Source organism: Pogona vitticeps, chromosome 10 (genome assembly GCF_051106095.1).
Source record: "Pogona vitticeps strain Pit_001003342236 chromosome 10, PviZW2.1, whole genome shotgun sequence".
In the NCBI taxonomy this organism is placed as follows: Eukaryota; Metazoa; Chordata; class Lepidosauria; order Squamata; family Agamidae; genus Pogona; species Pogona vitticeps.
The window spans coordinates 25200054-25216869 of NC_135792.1; the positions used below are offsets into that span (position 1 = coordinate 25200054).

General features: G+C 45.8%; 1 protein-coding gene across 5 annotated transcripts in view; it reads left to right on the top strand.

Annotated features, from left to right (window-relative positions):
- The window catches only part of NUP93 (nucleoporin 93), a 68194-nt gene that overhangs the window by 47018 nt on the left and 4360 nt on the right, over positions 1-16816 (top strand). For all 5 annotated transcript variants that reach the window (XM_020806125.3, XM_078380465.1, XM_020806128.3 and 2 more), the window contains 14 exons: positions 3701-3775; positions 6171-6260; positions 6967-7106; positions 8868-9000; positions 9787-9944; positions 10417-10582; positions 11724-11817; positions 12281-12472; positions 13068-13194; positions 13317-13389; positions 13775-13819; positions 14581-14697; positions 15481-15599; positions 16466-16583. In XM_020806125.3, the coding sequence (XP_020661784.3) occupies positions 3701-3775; positions 6171-6260; positions 6967-7106; positions 8868-9000; positions 9787-9944; positions 10417-10582; positions 11724-11817; positions 12281-12472; positions 13068-13194; positions 13317-13389; positions 13775-13819; positions 14581-14697; positions 15481-15599; positions 16466-16583 (1647 nt within the window). The remainder of the gene's footprint in view (positions 1-3700; positions 3776-6170; positions 6261-6966; positions 7107-8867; positions 9001-9786; positions 9945-10416; positions 10583-11723; positions 11818-12280; positions 12473-13067; positions 13195-13316; positions 13390-13774; positions 13820-14580; positions 14698-15480; positions 15600-16465; positions 16584-16816) is intronic.

The window sequence follows — 16816 nt, forward strand, 5'->3', positions numbered from 1 at the left end:
GAAATAAATACTGCCCCAGGCAACCCCAGTGGTGTACTAGTAATGGTTGAATTTTACAATTGATAAAAGCTGCCCATAATCGTTCTTATTTTGCATATTTTATGCTGCTGTTTTCAGTGGCTGCCTAATGTAGCTTTTCTCATCCTGAGAGATCCTCTGCTCAAACCCTTACTTTACCAGCTCCTTGCCTTTTAAATGTAACTCCATAGATCTAGAGGCTAATAACTTGCATTTTTTTTAAAAAAAATGTCAAGGCTGAGTTTTCAGGGGATGACCTTTCAGCCCATTATGGCCTAAATCCACTTCATTGCCCCAAAGAGAAGATTACCACTGAATCAGTTGAGTGGTGAGTCAACACTTGTATTAATCCCATTGACTCAAAAGAGTTTACTGTAGTGGAGTATTATCCGTTCTATTCAGACTTACGCTTCTGCAGTTATTACAACATACAGAGTGCTGGCTATTGATGTTTTCATGTTTTTGAACGTTCTGTCCTGAATTCTCCTCTCTGCCCCTTTTGCTTTCCTCTCAAAGTGTCTTTTGCGGGAGAAATGTACCACGCCTATGTTCTCATTTCTAGACCTAATTGCCTATGGTCTCCCTTGTGATTTGGGGAATTGAGAATTGTTTATGAGATGCCGAGACGATGGGGAAGCAGGTCTATGCTAATCATAGAAGTTCTGTCCCTTTGGGAGAGACCTGCTATGGGGTCTTCCTGTTTTGCATCCTTCATTGTTCAGTCCCACCAGGGTAGCAGAAGGTTTCAGTAAGAAGAATGTGGAGGAAAAGTAGTGTAAACTAGGCAAGAATTCTCGATGCGATGCTGGGCAGTAGATGCAGCTTTCTGGATCTGGCTGTGTTTTCTGGAAACTCTCGACAACCTTCTGGGTTTCATGTGAAATGGAGTTCAGTCTTTCTTTGAAACATCAAATGCTGAGGATTCTTCTGAACTGACAGCTCTGAGCTAGTCATCCTTTATGCCCAGGTGTGAAAGGGGTGCCATCTCTTGATCACAGGTGTCACCGTCTGAAGGGAGGAAGAGAAGAACGGCACTAAGAAAATTTCCTTTCATAATCTCCCCCAAAGGGTTAAAAGATGGAAATACGAGATCTGTCACTCTGCTCTGCCTGCTCTCTTGGGTGGTACTGACATAATGTCCCCGTGTCTGAGGGGAAAGCATTAGGACCCTTTGATGTGCTGTTTTGTTCTCAGCCTCAAAGTCAACGGCCTCCGAGGGCTTCAAGTGGATCTGCCATTTTAAAAGGTAGTTGCTTTGCTTTTCCATGGCAGGCTACACTTAAAACCTGTTTTTTTTTAAAATGTAAGTGACTGAGTTAGGGGATGTGGTGTCGCTGCGGGCTAAACTGCAGAAGCCTGTCCTGCAGGGTCAGAAGACCAGCAGTCGTAAGATTGAATCCACACGATGGAGTGAGCTCCCGTCGCTTGCTCCTCGCCAACCTAGCAGTTCAAAAGCGTGCAAATGTGAGTAGATAAATAGGTACCACCTCAGTGGGAAGGTAAAACGGCGTTCCCTAGTCACACTGGCCACGTGACAATGGAAACTGTCTTCGGACAGGCGCTGGCTCTATGGCTTGAAAACGGGATGAGCACCGCCCCCTAGAGTCGGACACGACTGGACTGAAAATGTCAAGGGGAACCTTAATTGATGTCTCTGGATAGAGAGACTCAACGGAGAGATGCAGATCCAAACACAACAGGAAGGAGGGTAGCTAAAGAGCCAGCTTTTCAACTTAGGACTAGTGAAGAGCAGTAATATCCAGTTCAGAGCAATAAGAACCAATTAGCAGATAGTGCTTGACGGTTCAGGGAGAACAGTACGTAGGTTCCCGATTCTTGTATATTGTCTTTTTAATGATGGAAGCTGCCTTCGGTCCCTTGGCCTCAATCCTAATTGCTTCCCCAATTAGAACAGGACAAACAAAATTAATGGGATTTTTACACAAGACTTGAATTGCTCTGTCTTTCAGTGCGTCTCTCCTTGTTGGGTCTAGCAGTTGGATTTCAGATCCTAACTGGAGTGGACATGCTGAATCAGGACATTTACTCAATGCTAAGTCATTATTCAGCAGTTGATTCAATAGGCCTACTGTCGCTGGGGCTAGATAGTGGATTTAAGTTCTAGTGTCCAGGGCAGAAAATAGCAACGGTCTCTACAGCTTCAGCCTGTAGTAACCTTTATATAGCCAGCTGCATAGGAATAAACCTGCCTGGAGCACCACTCCTTTTGTTAACATGAAGATGTCCTCATGGGACTGCCATCAGTTTTCACTGGAATTGTTTCTCCCACCGTGAGAAATTGCCATTTACTATACGAGCTCAAACTCACCCTCGGAAACGTCTTCTCACCTTGTATCACCTATGATACGGATGATCCTGTGAAATGAAGTGTCACCACTGTATGAAGTGGTTGTCATCATGGCAACATTTGATGTCCTTAGTGTGTTCCAAACAGCGAGATGTAGACCCGGAAGGCACCCTAAGCCAACCAGTTCTTTCATGTCCTTTGTGGATGCTGAGCACTGTTTTTATGCCACCAAAAGAGCAACACTGACCCTGGATTTGCCATAGCATGTCATGTCAGATGCCCTCTTTCTACTGGTCCCCTTCCCGACAGTTTTGCCACTGCTCAGTGCTTGGAGGAAAGCTCCAGAAGGCCTTAATAACGTAGGAGTTTTTCCTGCTAGCGGCTGGAGCCATAAAGCCTTTAGTGCTGATTTTGATGCCAAAGAAATTAGAGTTCTTTGGTTGAAACAAGCCCCTCTGCTGATGATTCCAGTGCTCCCAGCACTGACAAACCAGAGAATTAAAACAGTAAAGCTATATTGACAGAAATTTATCTGGGCAGTATCGCAGGAAACTGCCTTGGTCCAGTTTAGAAGGACTTGACTAACAAACGCATGTGTCCTTTCATCACTTTATATTCTAGCATCTCAAATATCTTAAAGCCAGACCCTAAGTCTGATATCATGGATTGTTAACGTACCTTACCTCTATGTACATGTAAGATTATTTTCAAGAAACAATGTCCTATTTAAATAATGCCTTTCAAATATTGTTTGAAAGACAGGAGACCTGCGTTCAATCCCTAGTTGACCATGGAAATTCACGGGGAGTTTCAGTAGTAAAACCACTTCTTAAATATATCACTTGACTTGAGAACTCTCATAGGGTTGCTGCACATTGGATGCAACTTGAACGAACAATGCTCGAAAGCTTTCTCTTCCCCCTCCTTGTAAGGCCAGAGGTCAAGCTTTGTTGAGGGCTTTCTTTCTTCTTCAAATTTTGAAGGGCTGTCATTTCTATTACAAAATCACTGAAGTCCACCCTTGCAGCTCACTTCTCCACCTGATGCTTAAGGCACTATGATAAACTATCTTCCTACAAATCTATTTAAAATGAGTATTGGAAAAGGGAGAAGTGGAGGGGGTGGTGATGGGGAACGACAAGGGCAAACAGAAGCAAATCTCTAGAGTCGGGGTGGAGAACTTGTGACACTCCAGAGGTTTTTGCTCCCAACCTTCCTGGCCATTGGGCCACCTTTGTGCTGGTGCATGGTGGAAAACATGTCACAACGAACACTGTTGTACTCAATCACAAAAGAGGTTGGCAAATAAGCACCATCCGGTTGATAAATGGGTTTGTATTAGGCATTTTGACCAGCACATTTTTTTTCTCATAGCCCAGTTACATCAGTGAGTTGCCACCGCCAGGTCGCAGTTCTTTGGACAACATTGAGATGGCTTATGCTCGGCAAGTGAGTAATGAAGAGAACCTTATTATCTTGACTTTGTTCCCTGAGACCCCCAGTAAGCCAAGAGCAGTTTCAGATGTGACTCTTTATCTGCAGAGGTAACCCAAAATCCATGTCAGTAGCTCTATACATTTGTTCTGTAATCCAGAATCATCCACAGGGTTACCGGAGAGAAGGTCGCTCCACCTTGTCTCTTGTTGCTTTGCTCAGACAAGCAGTGACGTATCTGAAGAGGAGACTGGCTGTGTGCACGAACAAGAACCCACATTTTCCAGGGTTCTTGCTTGCTTAACACAACAGGGTGAGTATCTTCTCCCCTGTTAATCCTGTTAATACTTCCAGGTGACAGAACGAATGAATAAGGCTGACCTCAAGCTGCATGTTGGTGTTGCATTTTAAGAATTCTCCTCGAAGGTTCATCCCTCCAAAATCATAGCAGGATGAAATAGGCATGGATTCGAAAGAAGAAATGGACGCTAGTCCTCTAAGGCAGTGGTTCTTAACCTTTGTTACTCGGATGTTTTTGAACTGCAACTCCCAGAAACCCCAGCCAGCACAGTTGGTGGTGAAGGTTTCTGGGAGTTGCAGTCCAAAACTCCTGAGTAACCCAAGGTTAAGAACCAGTGCTCTAAGGCATTGATCTGAAGCAGATCTGATTTGATTTACATCAAAAGGTTTCTCCTGTCCATATTGGGTCATCTAAACCCTTTCCTGTTTCACCATAGTCACTTACAATGGTTGTGCAAACTAGCCTTAAACAGCATAAGAAGAATTAATTTCTCCTAATTCTAAAAGGGTCTGGGTCACCAGGAGAGCAAGGGGCAGCTCTTTAGATCTTATTGGACTGCAGTTCCCGCAGTGCACATGAGCTTTGTTGGCTGGAGCTGATGGGATTTGTATCCCTCCATGCTACTAGAATGGACAGCTCTGAGAAAAATGGTGATCCCTGCATTGAGCCCATTTTTAAATGAATTGGTTAGATTTGCTTCACAAAGGTTGATAGTCCAGAGCGATAGCAGCATGAAACAGGCACGTATGCAGCTTGTAGCAATGCTTAGGATTGTCATCTGTTACCCCAAAGACAGGCATTCTGCAATTGCTTGCTGTTGTAATGGATAGTACAGCTGTCACTCAATTATGAGTTCACCAAAGTATAAAGGAAGAAAAGAGCTATTGTATTCCTCTGTGCTATTCCTCTACCAGTTCCTTTCCTCACCCTTTTCTGCTGCTATTCCTGGATTATTATTATTTTAGAACTAAGCCATACGTGGTGTGAGCAGCTGTCAAGTATGTGCAAAAGCTGCTGCTTCATTTCGTGCCTTAGATTTTTTTTACAAGAAATGAGATTGATGATGGACAAATCTAACTATATCTCATATATCTTACTAAATGCTTCATTGTGCAGAAGTTCAGTTTGAAGCCTAACTGTGCCAGCCATATTGTGATGTACACAAGATCTTCTCTTGAGGTGGCTACATATAGATCTCTTGTTCAACACAATGGTGTATGTGTGCCTCTCTTGAAATGCTGAATTTTTAGAAACGTGACTCTTGTAGGAATTAACAGTTTTATTTAAAAGCCTTTGCTGAGTTTGCTTTGAACTGAGAATGGCGACCTTTTCCTTTTTTAAATTTCTTTTATTTTCCTCCTTTTTTTTTTACTTGCCATAGAGAAATCTATTGATTCCAAGTGTCTGGTTTGATCTTCTCTATCACTGTTGCCGAGAAGCAGAATACTGGCATTGACCTCTTTTTTGCCAGGGTTGTGCATGGAAACGATTTGGAGAAATTTGGCAAGGAATTGAAATTTTTTTGTCCAGCAGCTTGTTCCTTTAAAAAAGGAGCCAGCCTGCCAAACCGCAGAATTCTGGAAGGGAAAAAAAAACCCCTCCAAATCTCTATTAGTGTGCAGATCTATCTGGATAGTGATTTCCACTCGGGATATTAGCATCTCTCTAGGACAAAAGGGCAGAGTTCTGCGCTGTTCGTGTATTTCATAGGAAGCTGGGATGTCTTCGTTTTATTGTCTTTCACCATCTGACCACACCATTCAAGTCCCACCTACAGATACAAGAATGCTAGGCTGTCAGTTGAATCTCAGAATTAGGTCTTCTTCAGTGTCGTCACAGGCAGAACAGTGAGAAATTGCTTTTGACCCTGGGGCTTCCCCCCGAGCTTTGGAATAGATGAGGAGAAGCATTTATAAGACTGTGCCTTCCCTGATGTATCCTTGCTGTGAGGCGTGGGAATAAGGAGGCAGGCTGGCAGGAGGACTTCCCCAAAGCCAAGGAGCTCATTTCCAGTTCTATGGCAATTAGCACTTGGGGGGGGGAGAGATTGGGGAGAGCAGAGTGGTAGAGGGGGTTGGAAATAAGAGCTGATTCTCCATCTGTTTCCAGATTTATGTTTACAACGAGAAGATTGTGAATGGACACTTGCAGCCAAATTTGGTGGATCTCTGTTCTACCATCGCTGAACTGGATGATAAGGTACCGTGTAGGTAAATCAGCTGAAGCGGGCGCTCCGCTGTGTTCAGAGGATGGTCTCCGGCTGAGGCGGACAAAGCTGATCCCTTCAAACTATACATAAGAATGTGAACATTGTGTTACACGGAAGATGAACAGCTGTTTCTGTCATGGGCCCAATTATGGGTTGTCCCCCTTTCCTAGTGCTGTGAACAGATCTATACTGCTTGGGTCCAGGCTTCCTGAAGGGCCATATCTCCCCATAGGACCCCTCTTGGCCTAAGAAAGAAAGAGAGAGACATTGAGAAAAAGAGAGAAGGGTCTCAGCTTGGATGATATTCTTTCCCAAATCAAATCTCTATCAATAGAGGAGCTGCCAAAAAGGATTGGGACCTTTCTGTCAGTTATCCTTCTGTCCAATCGCCCCGGCCACCCCCAAGGAAACCTGGAAGTCAGAGTGCTGCAAATTTACTAAATTTGAAACCTGACACACAAAGAATAAGAGTTGAGGAGGGAGGAGATCAAGTGAAATTCTGGTCCATAATCCTTCTCATGACCCTCTGGATGGAAGGGTTCTGATAGCTTGGCCAGTGTGGCCGCTCTCTCTCAGCTCAGCATCCTGCACTTTAGTAATCATCTCTCCATTTTAAATGCTGTCCTCGTGAAGATTAGTTTGCAGCCTCCTTTCCTGGTAGCTGCTTCTGTCATCTTGGCCTGGTTGCTTTCGCAGAACATTTCAGACTTGTGGGCGATGGTGAAGCAGATGACCGACGTTTTGCTGGTTCCCGCGAGCGATGCGTTGAAAGTCCGCACTAGTATGGAAGTGCAGATGGAATTTGTAAGGCAGGCCTTACAGTACCTCGAGCAAAGGTATGATAGTGAAGCCATTATAGCTCAGGAGCGGTTGTGGGTTGACTTAAGGCTTATGGCCAGAATCTGAGTGCTGGTTTCATGCATCTGCTTTTTAATCTGCATCTGGATTTGAATAATTTTGGGAGCTGCCCAGAGTCCCTGTATTGGCAGGAATATGGAATACAAATTTAATAAAGTAAATCAATGAATAATGAGACGCAAGGAATAGATAACGATGAAGCAGTTTTTCCCAGGCTTCCCCAAATGATGTTGGACTACAAAACCCCTTCCTCCTTCACATTGCTGGCTGAAGTTAACGAGAAGTGGGAGGCTAATTTAAAATGGGAGGCTAATTTAAAAGCCAGCAGAAGGAGTGCCTTGAGTCTTTTTCCTTTCACTATGGCACCTTCCTAAGCACACCCTGGGTGCAGAGGATAGAAGAATCAGGGGGTGGGTAAATCCCCCCCCCTCTGGTGAGAGCCTTTGGGTGGACTGAGATAGAAGGACAGACCCAAAGTGATAGGAATGCCCGCCTGCCCCCATGTAATGTACAGAAGGGCAAAGGGTTCATCTAGGGAATTGTTCCTCCCAACTAATATAACAATAGCTCCAAGTTATTCACTACTCTTGGGTGCATGCCCTGCTCCCTTGAATTCTTACCTTGAATTAAAGTCTCTCCTAAATTCCCTTCCTTGGGCACCCCCACTAACAGATGTTGGGTGGGTTGAGATTTTTCTGGGAAAAGTTTAGTTTTGGGGCCATAAAAATTCCCCGGCCGTGTTGCTTCAACTATTCTGGTAGGTGTCGTCCAAGTGGCACTTATCTCATCTCTGGTGGTGGCTCAGGTGCAGTGAGATCTTCTCAAATATGGGGCATCAGCTTTTGATTCACTCCTCCAACCCCTGAGGAACTGCTCTCCTGGCACCCACTATTAGGAGCTTCGGACACTACTCCGTAAATTTATTTTTTCCATGCCTTTTTAGACAGGGGGAATTTTGTTGGCCAGCATTTGTGTTTGTGTTGGCTCAGCATTGCTTAATTTGCTCCTTTAAGAACTTACATAGTTTATTTTACTGTATCCCCCATTCTCTTGAAATAGTGGGACTTTTCAGTGGTATTCATGGCAGGTGCAAGTAAATCTACAATGAAGAGTAGCCAGATTTCTTTTTTTTTCTTCTGGTTCTAAGGTTCAGAAGGGAATTATCTGTGCCTCAACCTGTTTTGCTTTTCTGACATTGCTACATATGATAAAAAATTTACTGTGCATGCTAATGAAATCTATTATGCCACCTGATTTTAATGTTTATGTTCTCAGTTATTATAGTACATATACTGGCCAAACTCCTATTGCATAGTATAGTAGATGTCACTAGAGTAGACACATTTCAATCAGTGGAACTTACAGAGGAGCTGACTCACCAGATCCCCATTGATTCAGTGGGGCTACTTGAGTGCAATTTACTGCACTAAGCAACAGAATCTGGGCCACTGCGTTGTATCTTATATAAATTCTTCTAGAGACCTTGTCTGTTCTGGGGTGTGTTTTTCGCATTTGGTTTTTGCATGGGCCTGTGATTACAAAATAAAGAACTGAATGGAAATATTTTACTCTTCCAACTTTGGTGTTTAATGTCCATTGCTCTTATTTCTGAAACTCCTGAGTCTCTTTGCGAGTATCCTTTTTAAGGGAAGGCAGAAAAACCCTCCGTTATTTGAATCCATAAAATAGTTGGATGGATGAGATTTTGTACTGAATGGCAGTTGGCTGTTTCCTTGCAGTTACAAGAACTATACGTTGGTGACGGTCTTTGGAAACTTGCACCAAGCGCAGCTGGGCGGTGTGCCGGGAACCTACCAACTAGTCCGCAGTTTTCTGAACATCAAGCTCCCTGTGTCTGTCCCGGGACTCCAGGTAGGTGTTATCCTGGCTGCGGCAGCCATCGTTTTGAGGCAGTATGGCATTAACCCATTCAGGGGATCCTGGCTCACGGGTGCAGAAATTAGAGGGTCTATCGGTGAGTAGAAACAGGAAGCAATATCTGTTTGAAGCCGCTTTCTGGTTGCAAGGGCACCAGGTGGTGGATCCCTCTGGTCTTCCAAAGAAGAGCTCCACCCGGCGAAGACAGATCATGTCTTGTGTCCAAACGGCATCCTTCTGGTCACAGAATGGCCCTGGGACTTAGCAGAGGCTTCTGTGAACTGGATGCGAAGGAGGCATTTCCCTGTGCCATTTTGTTCCAGAGGATCCTATCCCCCCCCACCCTCCCGCAGGGAGCAGAGTCAGGGAAGTGTGCCTGGCTTGTAGGGAGAAAGAGCAGAGCAGTCCCGTTCACCTCCTCTAAAGGCTGCCCTTTAGGGAAGCCTGCAGTTGGTGCAAGGTGATTCCGTAATTTATTTTTCAGAGGGAAAGCCTCTGAAAACTGAAAAATTCCAGCTTGTCAAGGAGAAAGCTAGAGGTCGTAGAATGCTTCTCCTCAAAACTCAGTTTTCTGGGAGTGTTTTGGATCCATTCTTCTGTTCATTCCTTCACAGTCTGAAACGGTGCTGGTTGGACTGATTTTTTCCCCACCTCTGGAAACTAAGCTTTCTCTCTCTCTCTCTCTCTCTCTCTCTCTCTCTCTCTCTCACACACACACACACACAGAGAGAGAGAGAGAGAGAGAGAGACTTATCCCCAGTGTTTGTTTGCTTTTTCCAGGATGGGGAAGTAGAAGGTCACCCTGTTTGGGCGCTCATTTACTACTGCATGAGATGTGGGGATTTAATGGCAGCCTTGCAAGTGGTGAATCGAGCACAGCACCAGCTGGGAGATTTCAAGAGCTGGTTCCAGGAATACATACACAGCAAAGACAAAAGGTAGGTGGGTGTTTCCAGAAGAGGCCAAGAAAATGCCTCTGGGGTAGAAGAGAAAACACTGGAGAGAAATCGTAGGTAGGATTCAGAGGTCAAAGTTTTCTGCAATCTTCCCGGTTCTTCTGGGGAAAGGTTAGCCTAATGGACGGGTGCACGATAGGGCCAATTAAGTGACTGTTTTCGGAGTTGCCCATCTGACAAGTTCTGAGCTTTGAACCCGTGGCTGCAAAACTCAGAACTTGAAAGGAGCTAGTTTCAGGTAATGGAGTTCCCCATATTTATTTACCCTGTGGGCAAGGTGGGCTTTGCATTCTGAGCAGTTTGCAGCGAAGATATGTGAGGAAAAACATGGCCGAGTTTTGGGGAGCTTAGAGCCAGGAGCGTGGTGCAGCCGCTTGGCCGAGACCAAGAAGCCCGTGAGGCTGTCTTGCTTGAAGATGCGTTGTCTTAAGAACACTGCCTCTTTTGATCGTAGATTGTCTCCTGCCACCGAGAACAAAGTTCGCCTTCATTACAGACGAGCCCTGAGGAACAACACCGACCCGTACAAAAGAGCCGTTTACTGTATCCTGGGCCGTTGCGATATCACTGATAACCACAGCGAAGTGGTGGATAAGACGGAAGACTATCTTTGGTTAAAGGTAAGTGTGGTTTCCTAAAACTGGGAAGGAGTGAACAGGGCTTGCAACTTCTGCACAACCATGCATCTCTTCTCCATCGCTGAATGTAGAAGAGGCCAGGGAGTGGTCTGAGTTATACGAGAGAGGAAGAGCCACAGTTGCCACGACGACTCCTTTAAATCTTTCCTCCTGCTGAGTCTCCCTTTCATTGCCGTTCTCTGTGGCTTTGCCTCCCAACCCTCGGGACTCTCCCTCTAACGAGGCGCTAGGTGGAACCAGACCGTTTTTCGGCAAACAATTCTTCACCAGGTCATAGTGGCTGTTCTGTGCGCTTCCCAGGGAGGGTACACTGGGCAGGGTTGCTGGGAAATGGCATCAGTGATGCAGCCCAGGGGCTGTCGGTGCCACAAAAGGACCCACGTGGACGGAAGGGAGACGGGATCCTCGGGTGGTGGGGGAGGGGTGTCTGCCACTCCTGGCATTTCAGCACCGGAACAAACAGCCGCCTCCGTCAACAAAATGGTAGAGCCGGCCTTTTGGGCGTCCCACTGTCTCTCAAGGGACGAAGGGCTGGGTCTTCTGTGTCCCAGTGCCTCAAAGGTTGAACTCCCATTTCATCCAGAAGCCTACCTGCTTTCTTCACTCTCTTTACTTTGGAGGGATTAGCATAGGTGAAGGTGTGCCACCTGAGCTTCCTCACCAGAGTCATTTACAGTTGCTCAGGATATCAGCTTCATCTCTTTGCATGAATAACCTTTAGTAGAATGAACAGTCATCTTCTTAAGGTGGGTATCTGGCTACAGAGCTTACAGGAAGTCAGGAATCTAGCTCTCCCCCCAGGGCACCGTTGCAGGGCGCGTCACATCTATTCCCCTTGTATAGATGAAAAACCGAAGCGACGTAGAAGGGACATGCTGGAGGCGGCCATATGAATCGGTGCTTGAGAAAGGAATGGAGTTAGTTGTATGCCACAGATTTAAAGGCACCAGGCCATTGGCAGGAAATTTCCTTTTCCTTTTCCAAGATTTCACACCTGTGTTGTTCACTTGATTTTATTTGGTCTTATCTGCTCTTTGTTACTCGTTCCCTTTTTTCTAAGGAGCGTTCCTCCATTGGACAAGGAGGGTTTAACTGAAACACATTCCCCCCCCCTTGTGTTTAGTTGAATCAGGTCTCCTTTGATGATGATGGCTCCAGTGCACCACAAGACAGACTGACTTTGTCCCAGTTCCAGAAACAACTGCTTGAAGACTATGGTAAGTCAATGTGGACATGGGATTTTATAGAAGTCTCGCTCTGTGTGTGTATTGCATGTACATACATTCATGTGCACATTGGGTGGTGTTTGCAGAGTGAGATGGGTGGACAGATTTGTTACAAATCTGAAGCAGGCTTTATTTATTTATTTATTTATTTATTTATTTATTTATTTATTTATTTATTTATTTATTTATTTATTTGATTTATTTGATTTATTTGATTTATTTGATTTATTTATTTGATTTATACCCCGCCTATCTGGCCTAATAGACCACTCTATGCTTTGAGTGATGACCCCTTTAAATCACTGATAGATGTACTGCAACAATGTTGATTTTTCTGCTTTCCTGGTGTATTTGCTCAGTTTTGCACCGCATGGATGCCTTGTGACCAGCCGTGTCTACCTTTGCAAGTGCCAACCCTGACAAGCTCTCTCCTTTTGTCTCCTCCTGTCCTCAGGCGAATCGCATTTTGCCGTGAATCAGCAGCCCTTCCTTTACTTCCAAGTATTGTTCCTGACAGCCCAGTTCGAAGCCGCCACCGCTTTCCTCTTTCGCACGGAACGCTTGCGTTGCCATGCTGTCCACGTGGCGTTGGTCCTTTTCGAACTCAAGCTGCTCTTGAAATCTTCTGGGCAGAGCGCACAGCTGTGTGAGTCTTTCGAATGACCTTGCCTGGCCTTCCCTTCTAGACACGGTCTTTTCATGGGATGTGTGGCCTTACTGGTAATCTCTATGGAGTATGAAACAAACCTTCTGAGCCATAGATGGCCGTTATTTTTAGAGTTATTTTGAAAACACCCAGCGAGGGCGCCAGGGTGACTTCCGGCGGCAAGGTGTTTCATAGTTGAGGGGCCACTGCCAAGATGGCCCAGTTTCTTGTTCTTTCTTTCCAGGCCTCTCTCGGCGTCAGGCCCCTCAGCCGTCTTTCCTGGCTATAGCAAGTAACTTGAGTAGATCTAGGTGGGAGAAGGCATTCTGCCAAGTATGGAGGTCCTAAGCCTATATAGCCTTATAGGATTGCTGGGCAGAAAACCTGCTTCTTTTCTGATACAAACAGAAGGGAAAGAAAGGGAGAAAGCTCCTGGAGATTTGGTGGCACAGATTACAGTACAGAGAGCTGCTAATTCTGCCGTGGCAGGGGATAGAAAAGTAGTTCCTGCAATCTTGTTTGCCAAACTATGGCACACAAATGCTTGAGACGTATGGACCGTTGCTTGATTCGTACGTCTCTTTTAACATTTCAGTGAGCCACGAGGCTGGTGACCCCCCGGCCATTCGACGTCTGAATTTTGTTCGTCTGCTGATGCTTTACACACGCAAGTTTGAGTCCACTGACCCCCGGGAAGCCCTGCAGTATTTTTATTTCCTCAGGTGAGGTCCTTCAGCCACCATGACTCCACTGCAGCTTTTTGTAAGGGCTGATCTTGTTTTAACAGCTGCTGCATAAAAACAGATAATCTACAGAGCTTTGGTCATTTCCCGTTCTTTTATAGGAATGAGAAGGACAGTCAAGGGGAGAACATGTTCCTGCGCTGTGTGAGTGAGCTGGTGATTGAAAGCAGAGAGGTATGCAAAAAATGGATTTTTTCCCCCCTCCCTGGCTTCAGACTAATGCCTGCTTCTTCAAGAGACCCTTCTAGAGGCAGCATTCCATGTTATTGAGTTGAAATCCATTCTAGTGAATGGGCTTTTTTGTAAGATGCTTGCCCACCACGGCTGATCGGCTGGACTTCAACTAGCTTATCTGGTGTGCTGCGTGCATTCTTCGTGGACTCTGTGCACAGTCCAAAATGTACCCTTGTTTTATTAAAGCAAATGTGAGTGTAACCACTCTGAGGCTTTATTGTCTAATTTGAATACAGCTTAAAGCCCAGCGTTGAACGTCCCTTGGAGTCTTGGAACACTTAGCTTACTTTTCCTAACTTCTTTTTGTTTTTATTTGTATTCATAGTTTGATATGATTCTTGGAAAACTGGAGAATGATGGCAGCCGAAAAGTAAGTCTCCCTCCCATCCCAACATTTGAGTGCTGGCTGGGCTGTTTTCTTGTTCTTGTCTTCACATCTTCTCTCCTTGTTTCTCAGAGCTGAGTTTTTTTACCCTTGGCTCCTTGCAATTAATTCCACTTAATCTGCATTGTGTTCTGTGCATTATGTATATCTGGTGGTCAGCCACCTGGGGGCCCTGAATGGTTTTCTAAAGTAGCTGCTTGTCCAGCTTATCGCAGTCCACTAAGCAAGATATAACGGGTGTGTATCCCTGTGAGCATATCCAATATCTGAAGGGATTGAAAGAAGCAGTTTCCTCACCTTAGGTCCCCTAAGGTGTATCTTTTAGCCTTTGTTCTGCAGCGTATAAATCAGATCATACATAAGGAAGTCACGTGTTTCTAGATTTAAAAAAGGGGGAAGAGCAAAAGAGTTCAGGGTTGTTAAGTGGAGGGCCACTAGCCCAAGCAGGTATGTGAGGTCTTTCTTTCTCCATCCAGGTGCTTTGGACTACAGTGTCCATAATCCCATGTCTTTGAGCATGCTAGTTGCAGCTTCTGGGAGTAGAAATCAAGACGTCTCCGGGCCAAAGGTTCCCCAACCCTGAGCTTTTCCAGTAGGGCATTAGAAGTAACAGGAAAAAGGCAGAGGAGGGGGAGCAGAAAATAATCTTTTGTGCCAAAAAAGGTTTTATTAGTCCAAGACTTTGTAACTGTTCTGTGGTCCCAGTGTTTTATCCCATGATCTCTCTTTGTCTTCATAACCATCAGCCTGGAGTGATTGACAAATTCACTAAAGACACCAAACCCATTATCAATAAAGTGGCTTCCGTAGCAGAAAGTAAAGGACTGTTTGAAGAAGCTGCCAAACTTTATGACCTTGCCAAGGTGAGCCAGTGGTCGGTAGGGGGGTGGGGGTGGGGCACGAGTCCATGTCATTATTTCAACTGGCCAGAATGAGTTAGAAAGACGTCTGATCTCTTGGAATGGGAACTGGATTTGCAGCCATTGGACCGACAGGAGCCCTGTCGACATTCCATATCTTTCTGGATTTGTGAAATAAAGGAAAGACAGAGGCAGTGAAGCTCCTGGCCCCGATCTTTGAAGTTCTGACTCCATTACCTTTGTTATGTGGCCTTCATCAGACAGAGCCATAAGGAGTCAAAACCATGTTGGTATATTGCAGAATGAAGGCCGAGAGGTTCTCAGGTTGCTGCTGTCTTGTGCACTCCCTGCTAATTTTCTAATTTCTTTGTCCATCACAACTAGGTAAAGAAGATTTGAAAGGCCGTGTTGGGTCAGACCAAAATTCTGTCTTGCAGAGCATTCGGTTCCCACATAGGCCAGTCAGAGCAGTACTAAATCCTGGGAACTAAAGTGATCTAAAATCAAAAGTGTAGTACTAAGTTATACCGAGGGCTACCCCAACACAAATACAGGTCAAGAATCTTCCTTAAAGCTTCTCTCCTATTTTCCTAGACTTTAGCCACTTCAGATGTCAAACTGTTTGAGGGCTTATGCATTTTGTAAAGAAGCTCCCCTGAATCTTGTCACCTTCACCCCCAGGGCTTGCCTTTTAGGGATTTGCTTTTTTTTTTGCTTTTCATTGAGTGGAACCAGGCTCTGTAGTCGCCATCTTCCCCCCCCCCCCTGCCTGTGCCTCTTCCCCAGAACCCGGACAAAGTGCTTGACCTGATGAACAAGTTGCTGAGTCCCGTGGTCGCTCAGATCAGCGCTCCCCAGTCCAACAAGGAGAGGTTGAAGAACATGGCGCATTCCATCGCCGAGAGGTAAGAAGACCTGGAAAGAGGGGGTCAAACCTTGGCTTGCCTATCCGGACCTCGTTGACTGTGGTCTGAGAAGCACCTTTTGCGGTGCGCTCAAGGAGGAGACGCAGAACTCATCTTCAGCCCCCAAGCCACGACTCACGTAGTAGTCAGTGTGGGAAGGGAATGTGGAGAAGAGGGAGGGGGTGGCCTTTGGTGCAGCCACTGACTCCTGGAGCCAGTTGGATTCCAACAGCTGCCATCTCAGCTATAAGCTCACTAGGCAGAGCTGTAGACCGGATGCTCTTCCTTCACTCGATCGTGTAGGGGGAATAAGTCCAATGCACCTCACAAGCGTGGCACAAAGCACTGGTAGGCAACAGGTGGGTCACGTAGGGCCCTTGACCTCCTCTTTATACCCCCCAAGTCCCTCACTGCCAATACTCAGCACCCTAGGCTACCACTGCCAGAATCATGGCCACCACAGCCATCAGTGCAACCCTGCTCTCCAGAAACACTTAACGAGTTGGGTAGGGTTCCCAAAGATGGGGTGGAACAAGGTCTTCGGAATGGAAGGGCTCTCTGGCAACCCTCCCGTTGGGTTGCTCCAGAGTTTCAGCAGCAACTCTGCCAGCCACGGCGGGGCCAGGACCACAGTGGGGAAAGAGGGGCATCTGCCCCAAGGGGGGGTCAAATGTTCCCACCACTGCTTTCGGGACCACCATGGCAGAGTGCAAGAAGAATTTTGAAGCACAGTGTAAATAGTCACTCCTTCCTAAGATAATAACCCTTCTAAGTGCTTGGCTGCCTGAAAGTAACCATTTGCATACTTACAGTGATGCAGTTTCCATAGATCAGGTGCAAATATGATTTATTCTTTTTCCCCCCAGATATAAAGCACAGGGGATAAGTACGAAGAAGGCCATCGACTCTACCTTCTATCTTCTGTTAGACCTCATCACCTTTTTTGATGAATACCATGCCGGTCACATTGACAAGGCATTTGATGTGAGTTTCAAGTCTTCTTTGGGGAATGCAAGAACGAACACAATTTAAGTGCCATCCAGTCCAGCACCCTTTCTCCCATGAAGAGCAGCCAAAATGCTTGCAGCAAGCGTACTCGGTGCAGGACATAGGCAGGCAAACAGAGACAGAAACAACCAGGATTCAGACTTAATGGGCAACCAGAATGACCCAGGGGGCTGGAAACCAAGCCCAAGGAGGACAGGCTGAAAGAATCG